The following is a 21,811-nucleotide window of genomic DNA, read 5'->3' on the forward strand; positions in this document are numbered from 1 at the left end:
AAAAACCCTCAAGGAAGGTGCAAAGTAGAGCTGGTGAGGTATGTGGCCTGGGGAGAGAAACAGTGGCTGAAGTGGTGTCATCTGGCAAAATTCTGAAGGGACTAAAGCCCCCCCCCCCCTTCACACAACTGAAAGGAGTCCTAAAGCTATTATGGGGTCACAATATGCTTTGCAGATCCATGGCAAAGGACTGTGGAAAGAAAAAAGGCCAGAAACTTTTTGTTTAAAAAAACTAATCTCCAGCACCTAAGCCACAATACGTAGAGGACCATTCAGCACCTCTAGCCCACTGAATACATGTGTAGCTGGTCAATAACAACAACAACAACAACAACAATAATTCTGGGCGGCTTCCAGCAGATTAAAATACAATGATTCATCCAATATTAAAAGCTTCCCTAAACAGGGCTACCTTCAGATGTCTTCTCAAAGTCTGATAGTTGTTTATTTCTTTGACATCTGATAGGAGGGCGTTCCACAGGGTGGGTGCCACTACCGAGAAGGCCCTCTGCCTGGTTCCCTGTAACTTCACTTCTTACAGCGAGGGAACCGCCAGAAAGCCCACGGCGCTGGACCTCAGTAAGAAATTTGTGCCACCTTAGGAAGTCCCTCTATTACATACCCTTAGAAATAGGTTAAATGCAGATTATGGGTTAAATACCAAATGCATCTAATAAGTGGGAAGAAAAATAAATTTCTATAATAGTTAACTGCTAAGAACATTTGTGGGGGAGGGAAGCAGAGAGAGAAATGCCAGAAAAAATGTTACAGCTCTAAAACAAAGCAAATCAGGGTCTTATGGAGATAAAATGCTCTTGAGAGGGGAAGAGACAAAGGTAAATGAAAACATTAAGGAGTGGTTGAGTCTAAGAGAGGGACCTTAATCCCAGAAACAATTTTCAAATATCCGTTCCTCTAACGTTTCTGGAGGTATAGGTAATGACTGATTTAGGCGAGTTTGATATGTGTGCAACCGCACACATCATGGCAACCTGGAAGTGGCTGGAAAAGGGGACAGAATAGGGAAAAGCAGGGTTAATTAATTAAGAGTATATAAAATCTGAATCTTAAATCATTCATAGCTGGGCTACATAACAGTTTCAACTGCAAGTCCTTCAAATAATACTACATTTTCTACATCCCTTCAGCTATAGGAACAAGTAGCAATATTAGCACTTATATGGCAAATATCAATTTAAATTCAGAATTTATATTGTGAGGAAGTGGTGTAATGATGTTATATGCCAAGCAAACTTTGTAATCCACTGCTATACAACTCTCCTCCTCCAGTAACACTCTCCGTTATGAAAGCCACCCATTCTTTTAGCTTCCTGTTTAACCAGTTAGTGATCTGTAAGCAGCAATTTGAGGAGGTTCAATATTTTGTCAAAAGGAAAGCAGAAGGCTGCATTTGTATAATGTTGCTTCTCAATCTCTTCAGACTCCATGCTTAGTTAACCCACAGATTATGCTCCTACTGGGCGGCTGCATTTAAACCTGTAGCTACTTCTCTGCCTAATCTTCTCCAACTGAGGTCATATATTTGTAGCAGATTGAGGGGACCTCCTATGCATCAACAACCTATCTACTGTATATAAATGTCTGTCGAAATTTTAAAACAGATTTTTCATGTTAGCCCCTGGAACATCTTCAACTATAATTTTTGCAGACAGTTAGTTGACATGATTTATCTTATCCTTTCAATACAATGAAGCATTCCACCAGATAACACATCTGGGTTTAATCTCACTTATTCACTAGTACAATGTATAGAACAACCCTCCCATCAGCAAAAGACACAGTCCAAATGAAACAGGATGCCATTGGAACCAACTCAACAAATCAAAGTAATACTTTAATATGCAGTAAAAACCCTAAGAGGCCACTACCTTGTTGAATATCTCAGCAGGTCTGGGTATGGTCAGTGCCTTTATGGGTGGCCAAATGGGAATTACATGTACAGTGCTACCTCGGGTTAAGAACTTAATTCATTCTGGAGGTCCTTTCTCAACCTGAAACTGTTCTTAACCTGAGGTACCACTTTAGCTAATGGGGCCTCCCGCCGCCACGCGATTTCTGTTCTCATCCCGAACCAAAGTTCTTAACCCAAGGTACTATTTCTGGGTTAGTGGAGTCTGTAACCTGAAGCATCTGTAACCTGAAGCGTCTGTAACCCGAGGTACCACTGTACACCATACTGGGCTCCATGATTGAAGAACAGACAGAATATAAATGTAAGGGGGGGGGACCCATAATAAATAAATCCTATACATATCTAGCCAGAAGAAAGCCACACTGTTCAACGGGATTTACTCTCAGGTAAGTGTGTACAGAATTACAGCCTGCATTTCTTTTAATTCAGAATTTCACTAATCAGAGTTGGCTAGGATCTATAAGCTATTGAAGCTAAGTGCATGCAGCTTTCAAAACTGATGAACATAGTCAGAGCCTGAAAATATTGACCAATTCAGTCATTAGTTGCCTGCAGCTATGTTTTCCATCAAGTACAAATATAAGCAGAGCAACTATGCAATCTAGCTAACTTGTTCAGCTTCAATAGTAATTACTGAAAAACTGAAGGGCAGCTCTCTTCTATATCTATCATTGTATAACACTGTTTGCTTCCCTATGAAGTGTCCTATTAAAAACTGTGTTCATGCATTTTGCTTTGCAATGACGTGAAGAGAGCACAGCAACAATACTTTTGACCACTTACTAAGGATTTCTACATTTGTTTCATTAAGTAGGCATAGGCAAAACAACTGCTCTTATCATACATTTAGCAGGTTTTTTTAGTCAAAAGGTTGGAAAAGACTGGAAAAGAATTGGATCTACTGTTCAGACAGGCAAGATGTAATTGACATGCAGAGCTATTAATTTTATTTCAAGACACATCTCACAAAGGTGCTTATTTAGGACTATAGACAGGAAGTCAGACAACAAGTGGGCACTTTGGGAGATAAATTCAGCCCACAAGGAAATTATAATCTAAGGACAGAACATCTTGACATATCATCTATTTGAGCTCTTACTTCAAAGCACACATCTGTTTTCTCAATGCCTTGATCTCTGGGAGAGGACACAATGATATGTAGATTTCTTGAACAAAAAGTTGTCCTTAAGGTTCTGTTGCTTTTGTTGACAGTAACATCTAGAAGGTGTGCAGAATGTTTCAGGGATGAGCAGAGTGAAAATTATTCATTCATTCATTTGTTTGTTTGTTTGTCTGTTTTTAAAGAAGTCTAGGCAGCCCATGAAAAACACATTGTTTATGTTGGTAGCACTTTCTTCTATACTATATTTTGTCAAGTCAAGGGCAGCAAACCTCAGGCCCAAGGGTCAAATGGAGTCCTCTCCCAGGCTATGCCCTTTCTGTATTATCATCTAGTGCTTTTGGCTGGCTAGAATGTGTCCTTGAACTGTGATAATGCCTCCTGCATGCTTGGATGGAAGGATGGAGAGGTGGTACACACTGAAACTTCTGAGTGGCTGGTCACATTCTTTGCTCTGCCTCTTGCCCACTCCTCACTGCCATGCAGTCTGTGTTAAGGTTGCACATGAGCCAATGCAGTTCCCCACCCAGTTAAAAATGGTCCATAATTTATTATACAGGGAGCTACTTTAAATCTCAAAAATATGATAGTTGTTCTAATACATTCTAATTCATAAACAGCTTTACTGACAAAGTTTAAATATATTCTATTAGCAACCAATGTGAAGTGATTTATTTTGCTTTCCAGTGCTAAGAATTTCTCTCTCTCTCTCTCTATTACACATTAAGACCTATTTCAAACATCACTTAAATTGCTTTTTAAAAATGTCTATACTAACAGGAACAAGAAGAGAAAAGGGAGGACACTTCAATTCTGAACCAAACTCTTTCATTCAGTGAGAGGAAAACACACAAAGAGCAAGAGAGCACAGAAGAAGCCACCATATTCTCAAGCCTTGGCTTTCTTGGCTCACATACATGTAATAGAGAAAGAAGAGAACTTAATTTTCTTCCATGCTCTTAGTTGTCTGAATTATTTCCCCTTCAACATCCTGAATGCCCAATCCCTTTGTTTGTTTATATTTAATTTATGGGCTATTCTAAATCAGGAAAATGTTCCTTCTGAATGGCGGGGAAATTCCTTAACAGAAGCAGGGAAAGATTCTCACATTATAATTAAATGATTTAAAATGCATGTATGAGTCCAACCTCAAATGCATATAACTGATATTAACTGTTTCATTGATTAATAATAAAACAATGTCAGGCATGGGGAATCTGCGGCCCTTCAGATGTTCTTAGACAGCAACTCTCATCATCCCCGACCATTTCCCATGCTGACTGAGGTCAGTGGAAGTCCAACATCATCTGGAGGGCCACAGTTTCCCCATTTCTGCTTTACATACTGTGTGACACTTCTAGAATCATAAAGTTGGAACAGCCCTTGGAGATTACCTAGTCCAACCTCCTGCTCAATGCAGGATATGAAGTAGAGGATACAACTCCAGCATCCCTCACATAGAGTCACCCAGCCCTGCTAAATACCTCCAGTGAGAGAGTGGTAAGCCTCCTCCTAAGGCAGTCTGTTCCAATGTCAGGCAGCTCCTACCACTGGAAGTTTTCTTCTAATGTTTAGCCAAAATCTTCACCCACTGGTTATAGTTTGCATTGCCCTCTGGAGCAACAGAGAACAGATCAGCATCTTCTCCATGACAACCATTCTGATATTTAAGGACCACTACCATGTCTCTTCTTAAATTGTCTCTTCTTCAGGATAAACATACTCAGCTCCCTCTAGTGTTTCTCAAAGGACTTTGTTTCCAGACCACCTCACCAGCCCAATTGCCCTCGACACACTCCATGTGATAGCTAGAACCGGACAGAGTACTCCAGACGTGGCCTGGTTAGCACTAAAAGCACATCTGGAACTATATCTATATAAAATGTGGATAGCATAAATGAAATTCAGAAACAGGATTTGCAAGAACTGGAAAATTAATGGAAATGAGCAGCACCTCTCCAGAGGATTAAAATTATGACATACTGCTACTGGTAACATAGTTTAGAAGTAAAACTACCTATCAGTTTTATAAGCTGTCTGTCTGAGCAGAGGCTCTGTATTCCTTTTGCAAAAGTTAAGAAGCACCTTATTTTAAAATATTAAAGAAATATCTGAAATAAATTTGAATATATTGGAGAGACACAGTGTGCAGCCTTTTGCATTTGTTTTTTCATTCACCAAGTTTTGCCGGTGGTTGCACATAATGAAGATTTTTAGGATTAAGGTAACAATAAACTTTTAAAACAAAAAAGACATTTTGGCAATGTGTGATCTCATGTGACTAAACTACTACCATACTGGAAAAAACAATACTTTTTCTACAAAGCAGATTGGGTAGAGGTAGATATGCATATGTGCAAAAATACAAGCATTTTATTCTAAAGTTCCAGTTCTGCTGCCCTATTATTTCAGAGGTCACAAGTGAATACAAATAGACTGCGTAATTGTAAAATTTCCTTTTCCCTTCTTTGGCAATAGAGTAACACCTTTTATTACAATTATCAGCTCAGTAACAAAGCTCCCCTGCGTGCTGTGCATATTTTCACAGGTTCATTTGTCTCCTGCAGCAGTTATCAGTCGTAAAAGGTTTCTTTGGAAGAAAAGGCCACTAACAACCATTCTTACTTCCAGCCTACAAAGCTAAAGGAGAAGCATAGCACAAAGCATGGGTAACTGATCTTAAGGTTTTAGTCTACAGGCTTTTCACGCTGGGAATAGATCCCATCTGCCTCCTGCTTTGTGCTCTAAATCTTGCACAAAGCATACCCGGAGAACAATCCTGTACAGCCCAGTATATGAAGTATTCCTAGCTACTGTAGCCAGCAATTCAAATACCCCTAAGGCTTGGAATAGCTCATCCTGAAGACTTCTGCTCACGATGCTTTCAAGCTGACAAATATATTGCTTCTTTCTCCACATCCCCTATCCCGTTACCTACTAACAATCAGCTGCTAAAATACTCATTCCTATTCTATGAGAGGCATGAGGCATCTTCCCTCCACAACACAGCCAAAATTTATGTTTTACCCTTATCTACCCATCCTTTAAGAATGGAAGCAGCAGGAGAGCTAGAAGTGAGGAAAACATCCAGGGCACTCTCACTGTAGGACCCAATCCCACTCCAAGATCTTCCTTCCCAAATTTCTCACCCTCCGGATGACTCATCAAATCAACCACCCACCCACATAAGGCCCCCTACATCTTCTGTTGCATAACCCTTTCCAGCAGTCTAGCCACCTGATCATAAACCTTCCTGCAGCAAAGCATTCCTTCACATTCTATCAGTCCCACTATTTAGCTTCTTCATACCTCACACAAATCTAAGAGAGGTTTGAAGGAGATTTATATTTGGAAATGGCATGCTGGAAGGGGCTAAACCTATTTTGTCTCACAGCATTTGGAGCACCCTGACCTGTTTAAAAGTTAAAGGAAGGAAGTTAAGAGATCCAATCACGCAACTGTTTGGCCCTTAATGTCACCCCATTTTGCTTAACTCCCTTGCCTATCCTTCTGTAGCCCTTCTGCTAAAATCAGCTTGAGACCCAAGCCAATCATTCTCTCAATTCTCTTAGAAGCCTCCACTTCAATGTCTGCTGCCATCAGCCTTTCATTTACAATGCACACCATGCCCTCTCCTACCTCGCTCCCTGAAATATAACCTTCCTCCCCAGTTTCTGATGCCAGCTCCCCCCTTTATATTTTTAAACAAGCCTCCTTGAGTTTCCCAACAATTGTCCTTCCCACTTCAACTCAAAGCTCACCTGTGATCAGCTCAAAACCTACAAGCCAAACCCAGGAACCTCTTTTCATTGCCAATGCATGGCCAAAGAATAGGTGACATAGTAAAAAACAAAGCACCTTTGAACTTAGTGAGAATACCCTTTCTTAGTCACAATTAATTAACTTTTGTTTATGTTTCTCTAAGAATCCATTTACAGTATTAGTGATTTAACAAAATAAAAATAGGCAACAGAATAGTCTGAAATAAAGCAGGTGGAAGAGTAAGGACAGCCTCCCCCCCCCATACACACATGACACACTTCCAGGCAAGCTTGAACTGCAAATGTCCATGTGCAATAAGAAGAATGACTGATCTTGTATGTGGTGGGTTAGAGAAAGATGTGTTCACTCAGCACATGCACAGCGGCACTCTTTTTTTTTGACAGTCATTTGCATATTCACAAACTGAGGTGGTATCTTCCAGTGAGGGGATGGGGACAAAATTATTATGGGCCTGAGGCCCAATTTAAATTAAACTTGTAGGGTCTCTGAGCTACATTCCATAGTTTCTGAAATAAGAAGCTGAGGACCAAACCTGCCTGCAATTTTATCTCTGACATAGAACCCTTGTCCTTTAATCTCAGAGGCATATTAAGAGGATGGAAACAACACTCTACACATGCTTACAGGCAGTATCTCCTAAATCCCACAGCTAAGTAGAGACAATGCTGCCCCTCAAAAACAAAATTCCAGTGGAGTGAACATGGATGAAGGGGAAGTAAAAAAGATTTCAAGGTTCAGCCCAGCAAGAACCCGAAGCCCTTGATTTCTAAGAGAAATGGTTCCGAGGACTCATGACAGCCTGAAATGCACTCAAGCAAAAGTTTTGTTCTCCAGCCCTAGAGCAGCCTTCCTCAACCAGGGGCACCAGGTTGGGAAAGACTGTTCTAGGAGGGGGAAATGGAGGGGAGAGAAATGACACTCTGCACACACTCTTTTTCATCAGACATATGCCATGGCTGCTCTGGCACCTCTCAGAAACAAAATATTGCAATTGGTTTCTAGCTCAAATTAGCTCAGCAGGACCCCCAGAATTCAGCCCCTAGTTTCTAAAATGAGCATTTGTCAGATCTCAAAGTCACCCTCTTTGACACAAAAGTCTTGTTCTCTAATCCCAGAGACAGAAAGGGACGTGGGAGGAGGAGGAGAAAGTAGAGTAGGCTGAGGGAAATGACACATTCTGCACATATTTGGGGGCACACACACTCTCCTTTTTATAAAACAAGATCCTGGAGTTGGAAGAAAGATTCAGCATTCCTGGGGCATCATTTTCCTTATCTGCATATTCCTGGCATTAGCTGGGAAAGGGGTCAATGGATAAAGGAAATAACATTCTGGAGAGCAGGAGGGCAACCATTATACTTCGGGTCAGTGGTTTAGGGACCCCTTCCCCTAATCTGCAATCCAGAGCTGAGGTGGTAAGAGGGTGGCATCTCTTCCAAAGAGAAGATCCTGGGGCTCTCTGCACATGCTCAAGAGCACTCCTCCTTGTCGTCAACCTGAATATTCCATAGCTGAGCATGGGGCTTGGTGCACCTTCCAAGGAAGTGCCCCTGGGGTTCTTAATACATGCTCAAAAGTACTGTTTCCCTCGTAAGTCCACCTACTTCACAGCTGAACTGGGAAAGAAGAATGTATCTTCCAAGAAGATACAGTTCTAGGACTAGAGGGTAGGAACCTTTTATGATTCACTCACCCAGTCTATGGTTGACCTGTGTCACTTAATCCAGGGTTGACCTTTTATTGTGTGTTGGATAACATTTGATCTTTCATTGTCTTATGGTGGCTATGTGTTCTTAAAACATAAACACACTCTGAAAATCATAGTAAATGAGGTACGGGGAATAATAATGCCATTGTTATTTTATTATGTAAGCTCTCATTTCTATCTTGCAAAATCAACACTCAGTAAATAAATCAACTGATTTGCCCTGTAGTTTTTTTTGTACTCGGCAATAATAAGCAATATATAATATAGTATAATGATAAGAAAGTGTGGATGACAAACAGTAACCATGACAATAGCAATACTTTCTCTTATGATTATGCATGTCTTTGCTTGCAATGCATTCCATACAACTGTAATAAAGTAGTGGGGTGACAGCTTTGATAAACATCACCACCACCATAGCTATCAACACTTATTATTTTATTTATGCTAGTTTTAGCATAGGACAAAATGCACACAACCACCCTAGAATAAATTATGATAATTATTATCAATAAGGGTAATATTTTCCCCAGGATATATTTTATAGGATTGTAATCATTATTTATTTGTTTATTTATTCATTCATTTTTATTAAAACAAAAACAAAACCATTAGCCCCCTTCTCACAAACACATTTGAAAGGACATAGAATGTTAATCAGTGAAAAGTGTAGTTAAAGAAAACCGTTTTCACCTAGTGCCCAAATATATGTAATCAAGGTGCCAGGCAAGACTTCCTGGAGAAGGCATTCCACAAACAGGGAGCCACTACAGAAAAGGCCCTTTCTCATATTCATAGAATTATAGAACTGTAGAGTTGGAAGGGACCCAAGGGCCATCTAGACCAACTCTCTGCAATGCAGGAATCTCAATTAAAGCATCCATGACAGATGGTCATCCAACCTCTGCTTTAAAATCTCCAATGAAGGAGATTCCACCACCTCCAGAGGGAAACTGTTTCACTGTCAGACCTCTCATGGAGGAAGCGCATGAAGAAGGGCCTCAGGTGATGATCACAGGATCTGGCTCTGTTCATATGGAGTTTATATACACAATAAGAGTAGTAACAACAATTTCTCCAAGATTGGTTATATTTTCATGTTAGTTTTTTTTGTAATGGATATAGTAATATTTTTTCCTAGGATGGCTATGTTTTATAAGGGTTTTTGTTTGTTTTTTTGCAATGGGTCCCAACCTAAAACTATAATAACTAACACCTGAGTGGCAACATTGATAATGCTAACAATTATGGTAGTGGTAATAATGATAATAAGTTCAGGGGCTTTAATAATTCCATTTAGTTACAGTTTATTATGCCAAGACACCTTGCCTGGCAATAAACACCATAGGATTTATTTTATCTGTTTAACCCATTTGTTCAAATTGCATTATTCTGAACTCAGTGTCTGATTTCTTTTTTGGTGGGGGGGGGGGAGAGAAAATTGTACATAACCATCACAGGTAAAATTGTTGCTATACTTATTACAACACACACACACACACACACACACACACACCTATCCTAGGAATTGTTAATATTAATAGCAATTATGACCAATGATTATATTAATTATAGGATGGTTACTTTTTTGGGAGTGGTAATAGATGGACTAACAACAATTTCCCCAAGAATAGTTATGCTTTTTTGGGGGGTGGGGGTATAATATGTACAGCAACAGCAATTTATTTTAGGATGGTTATGTTTCTTGGGCAACTGGTAAAAATTACAGCAACAATTTCCCTTAGGATGGTTCTGCTTCTCTTTCGGGGTGGGGGTGTGTGTGGCGTTTATAGGTACAGTAACAACAGTTTCCCCTAGAATGGTTATGCTTTTCAGGGGGCAAGGAGTGCTAATAGGTAAAGAAACATCTATTTCTGTTAGAATTTCTGCTATTTCTACATTTATTTCTGCTGGAATCTGTTATGCTTTTTTGGGGGGGGGGTGTTGAGGAGGTTATAGGTCCAGCAGCAGCAGTTTCTCCTATGAAGGTTATGCATTTCGGGGGGTTGTGAATAGGTATGGAAACATCTCTTTCTCCTAGCACGGCTCTGCTTTTCGGAGCTTGCAGGGGGGCGATATGCAGCTTGTTCAGCTGGGGGGCTGACCTCTCTCTCCCCCCACCACCACCTTCCCTTCCTACTCACTACTTGTAGAGCTGCTGCAGGCAGAGGTCCAGGCACTCGCCCTCCACCTCCTCCTCGGTGATGTGCTCCGAGAGCGGCCGGGGCAGCGAGGGCAGCGGCGGGCTGGCCGGCCGGGCGGGAGGCTGCGGCTGCGAAGCGGGCACTGCCGCCGGGGCCACAGCCGGGGGCAGCTCCTCCTCGGGCTGCGCTTCCCCGACGCGGCTGTCTCCGTCGCCGCCGGCTCCCTCTTCCTCCTCGTCGTCGTCGCCGGCGGCAGCAGCAGCAGCATCGTCGCCTTCGTCCAGCGCCTCGTCGTCGGCTTCTTCTTCGCCTCCTCCCTCTTCCTCAGGCGGCGGCGGCGGCGGCTCGCCGTCCCCTCCTCCTTCGCCCCCTTCTTCTTCGTCTCCCCTCACGGCTTCGACCTCGACGGCTTCCTCAGCTTCCCGCCCCGCGCCGCCTTCTGCCCCGCCGCCGGACGGGGGCGACGGCTCGGCGCCGAAGGGTCCGCGGAACTCGCCCAGGAAAAGCTCCAGGAAGCGGCGGTAGGTCCGCTCCTCAAGGCTCCACGCGCCGCCCGCGGCCATCGCCTCGCATGCCCGGCGGCAGCGGCGGAGGAACAGAAGCGAAAGAGGAGGAGGAGCAGGGGGAAAAGAGCGGCGGCGGCGGCAGCTTCCCTCAACACCGGCCTGCCCGCCCGCCCCTTCTCGCCTCCCTCGCTCGCTCGCTCGCGCGCGCGCAGGCTCGCTCCTTTCGCTGACTCTCGCGCTCCCCTCAGTCCGTTAGAGCTCGCGCGCTCCCGCCTTCCCTCCCTCCCTCGCGCTTCCCCTCCCACCTCGTGCGCGCGCTCACGGACACACAAGGCAGAAGGAAGCGCGCGCGGAGGAAAGAATAATAATAATAAAAAAAAAAAATTGGCGGGGTTTACCAAGGCGCGCCGCCGCCGCTGCCGTTATTAGCCGTTCGCCTCTTGAGGGTTTTTTTTTTTAAAATGCCGGCGCGTGTATGTCTGTGTGTGTGTGTGTGTGTGTGTGTGTGCGCGCGCGCGCACGCGCGAAGGGCGCCCTGAGGAAGACTCGAGCAACTTTCTTTTCGACGCCTGAAACCCACCATATCCCAGCAGGCTGAAGGCAAGGCAAGCCACGGTTGGGTTTTGAAATATTTGTGTGTGTGTATATATATATATATATTTCGCAAGATTTATACGCCGCTTGATTGTAATGAAGCCTCGAAGAAGAAAAGGAAAATAAAATTATCAGTTACGTGCCTTTGTCAGGAAAAGCCGCCAATTATCCGTTGAAAGCAGCTATTTAGAACATTCAGAAAAAAGAATAATGATTAAAATCAAGGATAAGCAAAAGAGCAGATGAAAACCCATGCCGAAGTTCTGCATGTCTGGATAGGCTTGCCTGAAGAAAAATGTTTTTAGCGAGTGCCAAAAAGAGGACAGCAAAGGCACCTGCTTTGCTCTTTAATATTTTTCTCTTATTTTAATCTTGCAAGATTTATATACTGTTTAATTTGTCATAAAATCAAGCAGTTTGCAAGGAATGTTGAATTTACTGTATAAAAAAAGTTAAAAACAAATGGTTGAAATGTCTGAAAAGATTATTATGTAGCATTATTGGGGCCACAGGGTCACCTGTCCTCACCTCCTTCAATTATAATTAAGAGAGGACAGAATAATTGCCACACACACGAAAAACAAGGATATAGTTGTGAGTTCCTCACTTGTATTTTTATAAATCATTTAATGTGTCAACGCGAATAGAAGTTATTAATATTGCAGTTGTATAAGAGATTATTATCATGACTGGAATGTAATTGAAACATATAAGATTTTGCAACACAGAAATAAAGAAAACCATCAAATCTAGCACGCAGGGGGCCACTTTAACTAAATTATATAATTCAGTATTTGAATGATTGGTATTATTAATTGTATTATAAATTAGTATTGCTACAATGAGGCTATTATTGGACTGTAATTGAAAACTAATACAATTTTATTACAAAAAATAATCAAGAGTGAAAGATTAAAACATGGCAATATCTCGATAAACATGGCAATGATTACATATTGTTTGTATATCTATTATACTAAACTTTAAAAACTCACAATGTTTATTAAAAGGCTTTTCTAGACCACTTTTTAAGGGTGTGGGTGTGTGATGGTGTATTTATCATTAAACAGGGTAAGCAAAAAAAATTCATTAAATAAATTATTCCCATGATAAATGAATAGCAGACAGTTGTGGCTCTGACTACCACCTTCAGCCTGTTGAGGTGTTTGTTTCTTGGGCGGCTTTTTCCAAAGGAAATGTATTTGCTTTGCATGCAGAATGTCCCAGGTTCAATCCCCAATCTCTAGGCAGGTCTGCAGATGTCTCCTGCCTGAAACCCTGGAGAAAGTCTTGAAATACAAATTTCAAGATTAAAACAGGTGGCTAACCTGTGGCCTTCCAGTTGATACTGGACTATAAATCCCTTTATTCTTGCCTGTTAGCCATGTTGGCTGGGCCTGATGAGAGCTGGAGCTGGAGAGTTTGGAGCATCCATTCCCCATCCCTGATTAAAAATAACAATGGGTTGTAGCTGACTAATCTGCCTGTAAAAGCCACATATTCCATGGCAATGAATGCCATTTTCTGTAGCCGCAGGCACAAGCCACATTATGCCTTTTATTTACATTACCTTCCACTCCCAAAATTTGGGTGTTCTACTTCCAACCAAATTGTAAGTTGTTTTAGCAACATATTCAGGTTCTTGGTTTTCATCCTGTTTTTCTCTCTTCTGGTGTTTCCAAACAAGCTATATAATGGTGTAGAGCTTCGCCAATACAATTACGCTAATGCCATTAGATGAAATATTGCATCTTCCCGCAAGCTAGCTCGTTCCTTTTCCTTGCCTTTCCATTTCATGATAAATAGCAAAGGGAAAGGGGAAAAAACCCAAACCCAACTGCATTTTTTCTACTTTTCCTGCCACTGAACAACTCCCCAGAGACACAATCCAGAGTCCACATTAAGAGTTTATGAAAATATATCAGAGTCAAACCCTCATTCTTTTTCAGTAGTTCCCTTTTTTTCTTTTTCATTGAGTTGAAAGTGCAAGAGTAGAACAAAGCAAGGAGTTTGGGGGAATAATTTAAAAAAAATCTTGGAAGGAAACCAGTAAGAATGGAAGAGGAACAGAGTGTTTAGAAATACAGATTTCCCTGCCCAATTTTAAGCCCCCAGAGCAGAGATGGGGAAACTGTGGTCCTTCAGGTGTTACTGGACTCAGTGCCTGCCAGCCAGGCTATTGATAAGGGATGATGGGAGTTGGAGTCCAACAACATCTGGAGGGCCACAGGTTCCCCAGTCCTGTTTGGAGGGACCCACCAGGCTGGATGGGGTAATGGAGAGGATGCCAAGAACAATTGGTTATCCCAGGACTTTCCTGAATAAAGCCGTAAGGAACAATAGACTATATTGTGCTGCCTTTGTTCTCTTTCTCTTAATTGTTCCAGTCCAGACTCCTCTCTGAATAGAATATGAACATAAGAATAACCTGCTGGACCAAGCCATCTGGTCCAGCATCCCACCAGATGCCCAAGTGGGAAAACCATGAGCCGGACCCAAGCACAAGAGCACCCTCTCTTCCTGTAGCTTCCAGCAGCTGGTATTCATGACTGCCTCCATTTGTGGAGGCAGAGCATAGCCACGGATAGGCTTATCCTTCAGGAATTTGCCCAATCTTATTTTAAAGCCATCCAAGTTAGTGGCCATCGCTGTCTCATGGGAGACCATCCCATCGTTTTAAGTGTGTGCTGTGTGAAGTAGTATTTCCTTTTATCAGTCCCAAATCTTCCAACATTCAGCTTCAGTGGATGTCCATGAGTTCTATTATGAAAAAAGAAACACCTTTTCTCCATGCCATGCATGATTTTATAAACTTCTGTCATGTCACCTCTTGCTCGCATGAGTCAGAAGTGTATATATTTCCAGGAGTCTCTACATGAATGTTTTTTGCCTAGCTGGTATCTGTGATATGTCCACCCTCCAGATGCTGCTGGATTCCACCTTCTATGATCCCTCAGCATTGGCCACACCGGCTAAGGGTAATAAAAACCCAACAACATCTGCACAGACACAGGATCCTCCAGCTGTGTTCAGCACTAGCACAATGTTAAGAAACAATGACCACACCCCCAGCCTTCTAGAAATAACGATCATACCCATCATACTTAAAAGATGCAATTTATATAGAGTATTTTCTGTGTTTAAAGCACTTCACATACATTAGCAATCTGTACAACATCCCTGTGAAGTAGGTCAGAGTCATTATCATCCTCATATTGTGGAAGGGGCATGAGAAAAGTAGGGCTAACACCTTGCTAAAACCATCTATTGAGTTCATGGCTGAGATGACGTTCAAATAGTGACTGGCTCATGATCTTGGAGACTACATGTGATAAAACTGTACAACGTACAGCCTCAAATATATAGATGTATTGATCCCAAAGTGCTCTCTTTAAAGTTTTATTGTACTTCTATTTAAAGCTGCCAGTCTTCATGAAGGAAGATACAAAAATTATGGGGATATAGACAATTTAGTAAAGTAAAAGGACGTCATGTTTACCATACTGGAGCTAGGATATCCTGACCTCTACCCTCACCTTGTGATTTTTAAACAGTTCTTGTTAGCTGTCCCAGACTTAGCTATTAAACAGGGATGGACTTGTCAGACTTCCCAATGTCAAAGCAGCTTCTTGATAGATTAATGGCACGCCAGGCATGAAGCTAAACATATGCAGCTCACACAGAGAAACAGCCGTTGGAGCTTGAAGGAATTATCACCCTGGTTAAGGACAATAGGTAATACGATTTATACCATTTATGGAGACTTGTAAAATGTTTTACATCTCAGTTCATGATAAGCTCCACAGGACACCCAATAACCCCACAAGATGCACAAAAGCAATAATTGCTTTCCCCACCCCCAAATCCAAGACAATTGGAATCACCCAAATGAAATGCGGAAATACAACACGTCCGCAGGCTGCAGTCTCCCTCCCTTGCTCTCCCCCTCTCTATTTCATGGCAAATTACATATAAATGAAACAAATTTAGCCGTGGACACCGTCCAGTGTACTCCCATATGCCAGCCATGGTGCCGTCCCTTTCTTTTGATCAAATTGTGATGCCCAGGAGCAGGACTTCTTGGCTACAGAGCCCTTGTCAATTGGTTGGGGGGGGGGGTTGTGTCTTGCATTTCAAGTCCAATGTTGTATATCTAGTATTTGGCAAAATCTCTTCTTTGAGAGGGAAGGTGCAAAAACCCTCTTGATTAACCTGCTGTGTGTAACATATGGTAACTGTGGCTGGTGTAGTTGAGTTAGACAACCGAGAAATCTGAATTTGATTCAGTCTGACATTGCGATGCTGCATGGAATTAGCAATTGGGATCACAGAGCATAACTAGGTGTTACCTGGGTCTATAATGGGGGTAAAGTTGACATACTGAGTGGCAAAGGAGTAGTAAGGTACATTCATGACATTTTACTCTAGAATTAATGGAGACTTGAGTACATGTCTTTTTCTATGTAGCCCACAAATGATCTGCAACCACTGCATTTTTTGCCTCCAAAATACAACCCTCTGCACAGAGTTTCACCACCATTCAAGGTGCTCATATACCAGTATATGCATATTTCATTAATGCACTTGGAGATGTATGGGAATGTCTTCAAGTAAACTAATAAAAGGGTATCATCCCCAGTCAGCATAGGAGTTGTAGTCAACAGCACCTAGTGCCCACACCAAGTTGGTGAAGGCTGCAGTTTAACACTTAATGCTGTCTCATAAATCTGGCATAAATTGAATAAGACAAGGAAGTTAAAATACATAGTTATAAACATTACTGAAAGAGACTAGGACAATAAGTTTCCAAAATGCTCAAAATCTGTAACAGGTTCACAAAATATGGAAGCAGTCTGCTGCATTTTTGGCATAGTACCAGCAGCTACTATTTCTAACTGTACAGATTTTGTTTAATTTCAGAGGCATCAAATGTCGTTGCATTACCATTTTTATACAATCCTCTTTCAATAATGAGCTCACAGTGCTAACAATTTCCAGATCCAAAAAGTAAGACAAACTTTCAGGGGGGGAGGGGGATCCCATTGTATGTACTTCCCCTGTTTTGGTTGATAATATTTTATAGATGGAGTATTAAGTAATAAAGGCACATTTTATACCTTTATTAAGGTAGGGGAAAAATATTTGTGCTTGGACTCATAATCAGGTTTGCAAAATCTGTTGGATTTCTGGTAAATTAATGTTTTCCAATTCAAATAGATAGGAGATTCCTTTTCTGAAGATACTGAAATAAAGATTATTGAAATTGTGGTACTCATTGGCATAACTCTTAGTAAGAGAGAATATAGTGGTCTTTCATGATAGAAGATGAAGGCTATATAGTGGTATATTTCATGTTTCCCCCAGAAATCAAAATATCCAGCTTATTCATGGAGTCTGGATCTTGACTCTCTGTGGACAGGAGCTCTGTGGAATGTTCTATGTAGAAGACTAAAGGTTGGGGGAAGGAGTGTAGCTTCGTGGTAGAGCAGCCGCTTTGAATGCAGAAGGTCCCACATTCAATCCGTGGCAACTCCAGATAGAGCTGGATGAGACTTCTGCTCAAAACCCTGGAGAGCTGCTGCCGGTCAGTGTAGACATTACTGAACTTGATGGACCAGTGGTCTTAGTTGGTATAAGACTGATTTCCGCGTTGATCTCTAAGAACTGGAGAAAGTGGGTATATAAAAGTCGCTAAAATGAAGTGGTATTTTAAAGTTGTTTTCAAGGTCACCATGACCTTGTTTTTAAAACTCTTGTTTTTTCAGCATTAAAATGTCTTTTCCAACATGCAAGCACCTTTTATAAGCAAATTATGCATCTCTTTCTTCCCTCAACAGCACATGAAAAGTGTGTTAGTAAAACCTGACTTTGCTATATAATGGTTTGCCAACCATTACTATTTGCTGTCATCACCATTCTTTATAAGTCACTCTCTCAACCTAGCCTACCTTACAGGGCCATTGTGGGGAGAAAATGGTGTACACCACCTTGAGTTCTTTTGGTTAAAGGTAGGATACAAATGTAATAATAACAACAATAAATTGCAGTGTGGTAATATGTATGTGGCGTATTTTGCCAACTTATTTTTCAAGTAATATTTTCTGATTTCATTTAAGATGTAACACACAATGCAGTTTTCGTAACCTGGGACGGATTCCTGGGTCTCTTGCAGTACATGGCAAAACTATTGATTTTGACTCCAACCCAGAACTTCTGGATTTGAATGTCAATATAGGCTTTTGATGGTAATAATTCATACATGCAGAACCGGTCATCCTAAATACTGTCTTTGCCCAGAGCCCAATGTTTCTTATTTAGTATTTGTTATGCTTAAATGCAATTAGAAATTTGTCAGTGCGGGATAAATTTGCAAAAGGGTATTCTTATTAGATGGAACGTGAAAATCCATTCTGGTTCAGACCGTTGTCCATGGTTCTGAACGATTTGATTTCAGGTTTACAGTACTGGCTAAAAGTGCAGTATGCCACATTTGGAAACTGATCATGACTTAATATCAGCAACCCACAACTGAAATGGAAAATGCTGGTGACTTGATTATCCTAAAGGTGTCTCATAAATTCTCTGTATATTGAAGTGCTTTAATATGCTTGAGTGGTGTATTGAGACATTCATTACGGAATGGCAAATGGAAATAAATTTGCAATTTGATCTACCATCCATTTAAGCTAAAATGCTTGGATTCATGGGAGCTGTGTGCCGTTTGAGGGAAACAAGGACTACACTAAACATAGCTAGGGTCTAGCTGGGGGATGATCCACAGACATCTGGTTGACCACTGTGAAAACGTAACTCTGGACTGAATGGGCTATTGCCTGGTCCAGCAGACTCGTTTTATGTACTTACCCAACATCAGCCACAGTACATCCATTGGAATTAATGGGTTGTTTCCAACTATTTTACCCAGAGTAGACCCACTGAAATGAAAAGGCCCAACTTGGTAATGTTCATTTATTTCAATACGTCTGCTCTGAGGAGGGCTAGCATTGAATACAACCAAATGGACCAATGTTAGACCTGCCTATTAATTTCAATGGGTCTGAACATTGGACTGAACAACATTGGACTGTTCAACATGAGGATGAACAACATTGGACTGAAACCCGATCCTTCTGGAGGACTGCCAGAGTTAAAAAAGAAAAGATTTGAATCTCGTTTGACAAAGGTTTTCTATTTTCAGAGACTGACGCTTTCAGATCCAGACAGCACAAGCATATTCAAAGGAGTGTCAGTGTGCTTTTTTATATCCAAACATATGTTGCACTTCATTCCATCAAGAGATGCTGAAACCTTTTGAACCATGTCTTGCAAAGTAAGGCTAGGAACCCAACACCAGACAAACAAACAAAGCTCATACCCATGAGTTTTTCACTCCCTCGTCAAAACTATACATACAATAGTCTTTTTTAAGCGAGGTAAACTAAATGTATGCTGCTCAGTACAGCATTGTGTTTTCTTTCCAATGAGCTCTCAAGGTGAAGAACGTGGCAGCTTAAAGACTCTTCAAGTTACAATGATGGAAGGTTTAGTGAGGCTGGGTTCATGACATATCGTGCCTGTCATGTATGAATGCAGAAGAGTATGGAACGAAATGAAACAAATGAGGTTGGCTACTAGAGTGGGCCTTTCCAGTGTTGGCACCCCCAGAAAGGTCTACCTAGTGCCTATACAATGACCTTTTTAGGTTTCAGGGAAGGCATTTTCAGTCATAAATATTTCATTGCTGCTTTTTATATTTGTTTTGCTGGATGTCGTTCTCTGTTGCTGGTTTTATTCTGTTAGATTTTAGTTTCCTATTGTAGTTTATGTTTTTAAACTTTACCTGTGAACCACCCAGATGGCTTTTGTCATTAGGAGTATATAAATATTGGAAATAAATAAATCAATAAACCAAGCAGGTGCTTTACAACCGAGTTACTGCTCCTTCTCCAAGGGACTTTACTTTCCCCTCATATACTGGGGCAAACAAATTGTGTTTCTCTCTGTCTCACCTGTTACTGCCTTGTTAAAAATCCCAGTAATGCATGCAGGGCTGTCCCACCCATGAGGCAAGGTAAGGTAACCGCTTTGGGCAGCTGGATCCCGGGGGCAACAGATCCGGCCTTCAAGGAATGAATTGTACGCTGCCATGATGGAGGCTGGATCTGCTGCCTTCTGGGTAGCCTTCTCAATGCCACCTCTTCAACATCCTCTTGGTGAATAGGGGGCACTGCTGCTCTCCTCCCACCTCTAGGGAGGAAATGGCAGAGGCTGCCCTATGGGGTCTGCCTGTGCCTGACATGATTCAGAGCAGATCCTGTTCTCCCACCTTTGTGGCAACCTTTGATTCCCACTTTTGGGTGGGAGCTCACTGAGTGACTGTGTGGACTGATCTCCACTACCTCTTAAACCTCACCTACCTTGCAGGGGTTTTGTGAGGATAAACTGGGGGCAGGCAGTAGAACCATAAATGAGCTCCTTGGAGGAAAGGCAGGATATAAACAAAACAAATAACCTGTGAGATTTATTACCCTGAAATATTGTAATCATACAGGGAAGAGGTCCTTTAAATGTTTATGTGGGGAGGGGGGATTTTTGTACTGTTCCGTTCTTATTTTGTTGTTGGCATCTGTCTGTCTCGGGAGACAATGGAGGAATGCACCTTTGGGGGTGAAGTCAAGCTATTGGAAGGTTAAAGAGTCTGGTGTGGCCATAGACACTGATACAGCAGAGGCATGTTTTGTTTCAGTTGGGGCAGATGAAGGCATCCAGTTAGATGCACCATGGAGTTTCTTCTCTGCGCTCTTCCCAGCTGTCATTTATTATGCACTTTGTGGCTTTATTCTGTATTTTATGCTGTGAACCACTCTGAGATCTTTGGATGAAGGGCAGTATACAAATTTAATAAATAATAAATAACAATAATAAAAGAGGTGGGAACCTCAGCCCTGGGGGCCAAATCTGGCCCTCGGAATTCTCCCCAAGCCACACACCCCCACTGGGGAATCCATGTGTGTGTGAAATTTCTGCAAAGAAGGCCTAGCACACAGCTGCTGGCTCCACTACACCTCTCTCAGCGCTGGGTTTACTGATGTCTTACATGATGTATAAACTTAGCACTGGCCCTCTGCCCATTTACACAGCTCAGAATAATGGCAGTTGATTTATTTTGTCTTACGGAGTCCCGCTGCCTTAGGAAAAACGTTGGCCTCAGACAAACCTTCATAGCCCCATAAAAAATAAATTGCAAATATAATTACCATACACCAGGGCAGAATAATACTAGTTAATTAGTCCTTCTATGCAATTACACTTCCAAACGCAGGTGGACACAACCTCTATCGACAGTGTATGTGAGCACTCCAGAGTGGATTTCTATTCTAGGGCACACTCATTATTTCCTTTCATTTACTGCGGTAAATGTTCCAGAAGTAGATTTACAGTAAGCCTTTCAAGCCAATGCCAATGCCAGCATATATCAGCAAATCAAAACCACTTAAAAACTGGAGCCCACTGCTAATTCAAAGTCTGCATTATAAAAACCATTACGTCATTTAATTCATTTCTAAGATTGATAGGTCCTGTCTTTCAATCAAATGATCTCCAAGGTGGCTTGCAACAGGGTAAGCCATAGAGAGGACTCAAATCTAACAACACTGAACAGAAAATGGCACCTAGCTTCACTCCACCTCAAAGTGATGCTACCACTTTGGTGGCAAGCCCAGCAAGAAATAGCTCCTGCAACCAGAAACTGTGGCAGCAGAATTGGGTGGTAATGAGCCACGAGAATCCTGGTAGAATGGGCTGTATTATTTCAGATGACAGGTGAGGAGGGCAGGGAGGAAATACAGTGTTACCGGTAATGCTTCCTGAAGAAGGGGGGAGGAATCTCCCTGCAAGTAGAAATCCAGCATTGTAAGTAGTAGGTTAGGATAGACAAATATTTTACCCAATAATGTTAGTGTCCAGGAATGGCATATTTGGACAAAGAGGTTATCACTTGCAGCGTATCTGATTCCACCAGCA

General features: G+C 41.8%; 1 protein-coding gene across 1 annotated transcript in view; it reads right to left on the reverse strand.

The window, feature by feature from the left end:
• The window catches only part of PPM1E (protein phosphatase, Mg2+/Mn2+ dependent 1E), a 91,992-nt gene extending 80,639 nt beyond the window's left edge, over window positions 1–11,353 (reverse strand). Inside the window, exon 1 of the mRNA XM_028707742.2 lies at window positions 10,689–11,353. Coding sequence (XP_028563575.2) covers window positions 10,689–11,251 — 563 coding nt within the window. The 5' untranslated portion in view covers window positions 11,252–11,353. The remainder of the gene's footprint in view (window positions 1–10,688) is intronic.
• Window positions 11,354–21,811: the final 10,458 nt, after the last annotated feature.

This window comes from Podarcis muralis, chromosome 15 (assembly GCF_964188315.1).
Source record: "Podarcis muralis chromosome 15, rPodMur119.hap1.1, whole genome shotgun sequence".
Classification (NCBI taxonomy): Eukaryota; Metazoa; Chordata; class Lepidosauria; order Squamata; family Lacertidae; genus Podarcis; species Podarcis muralis.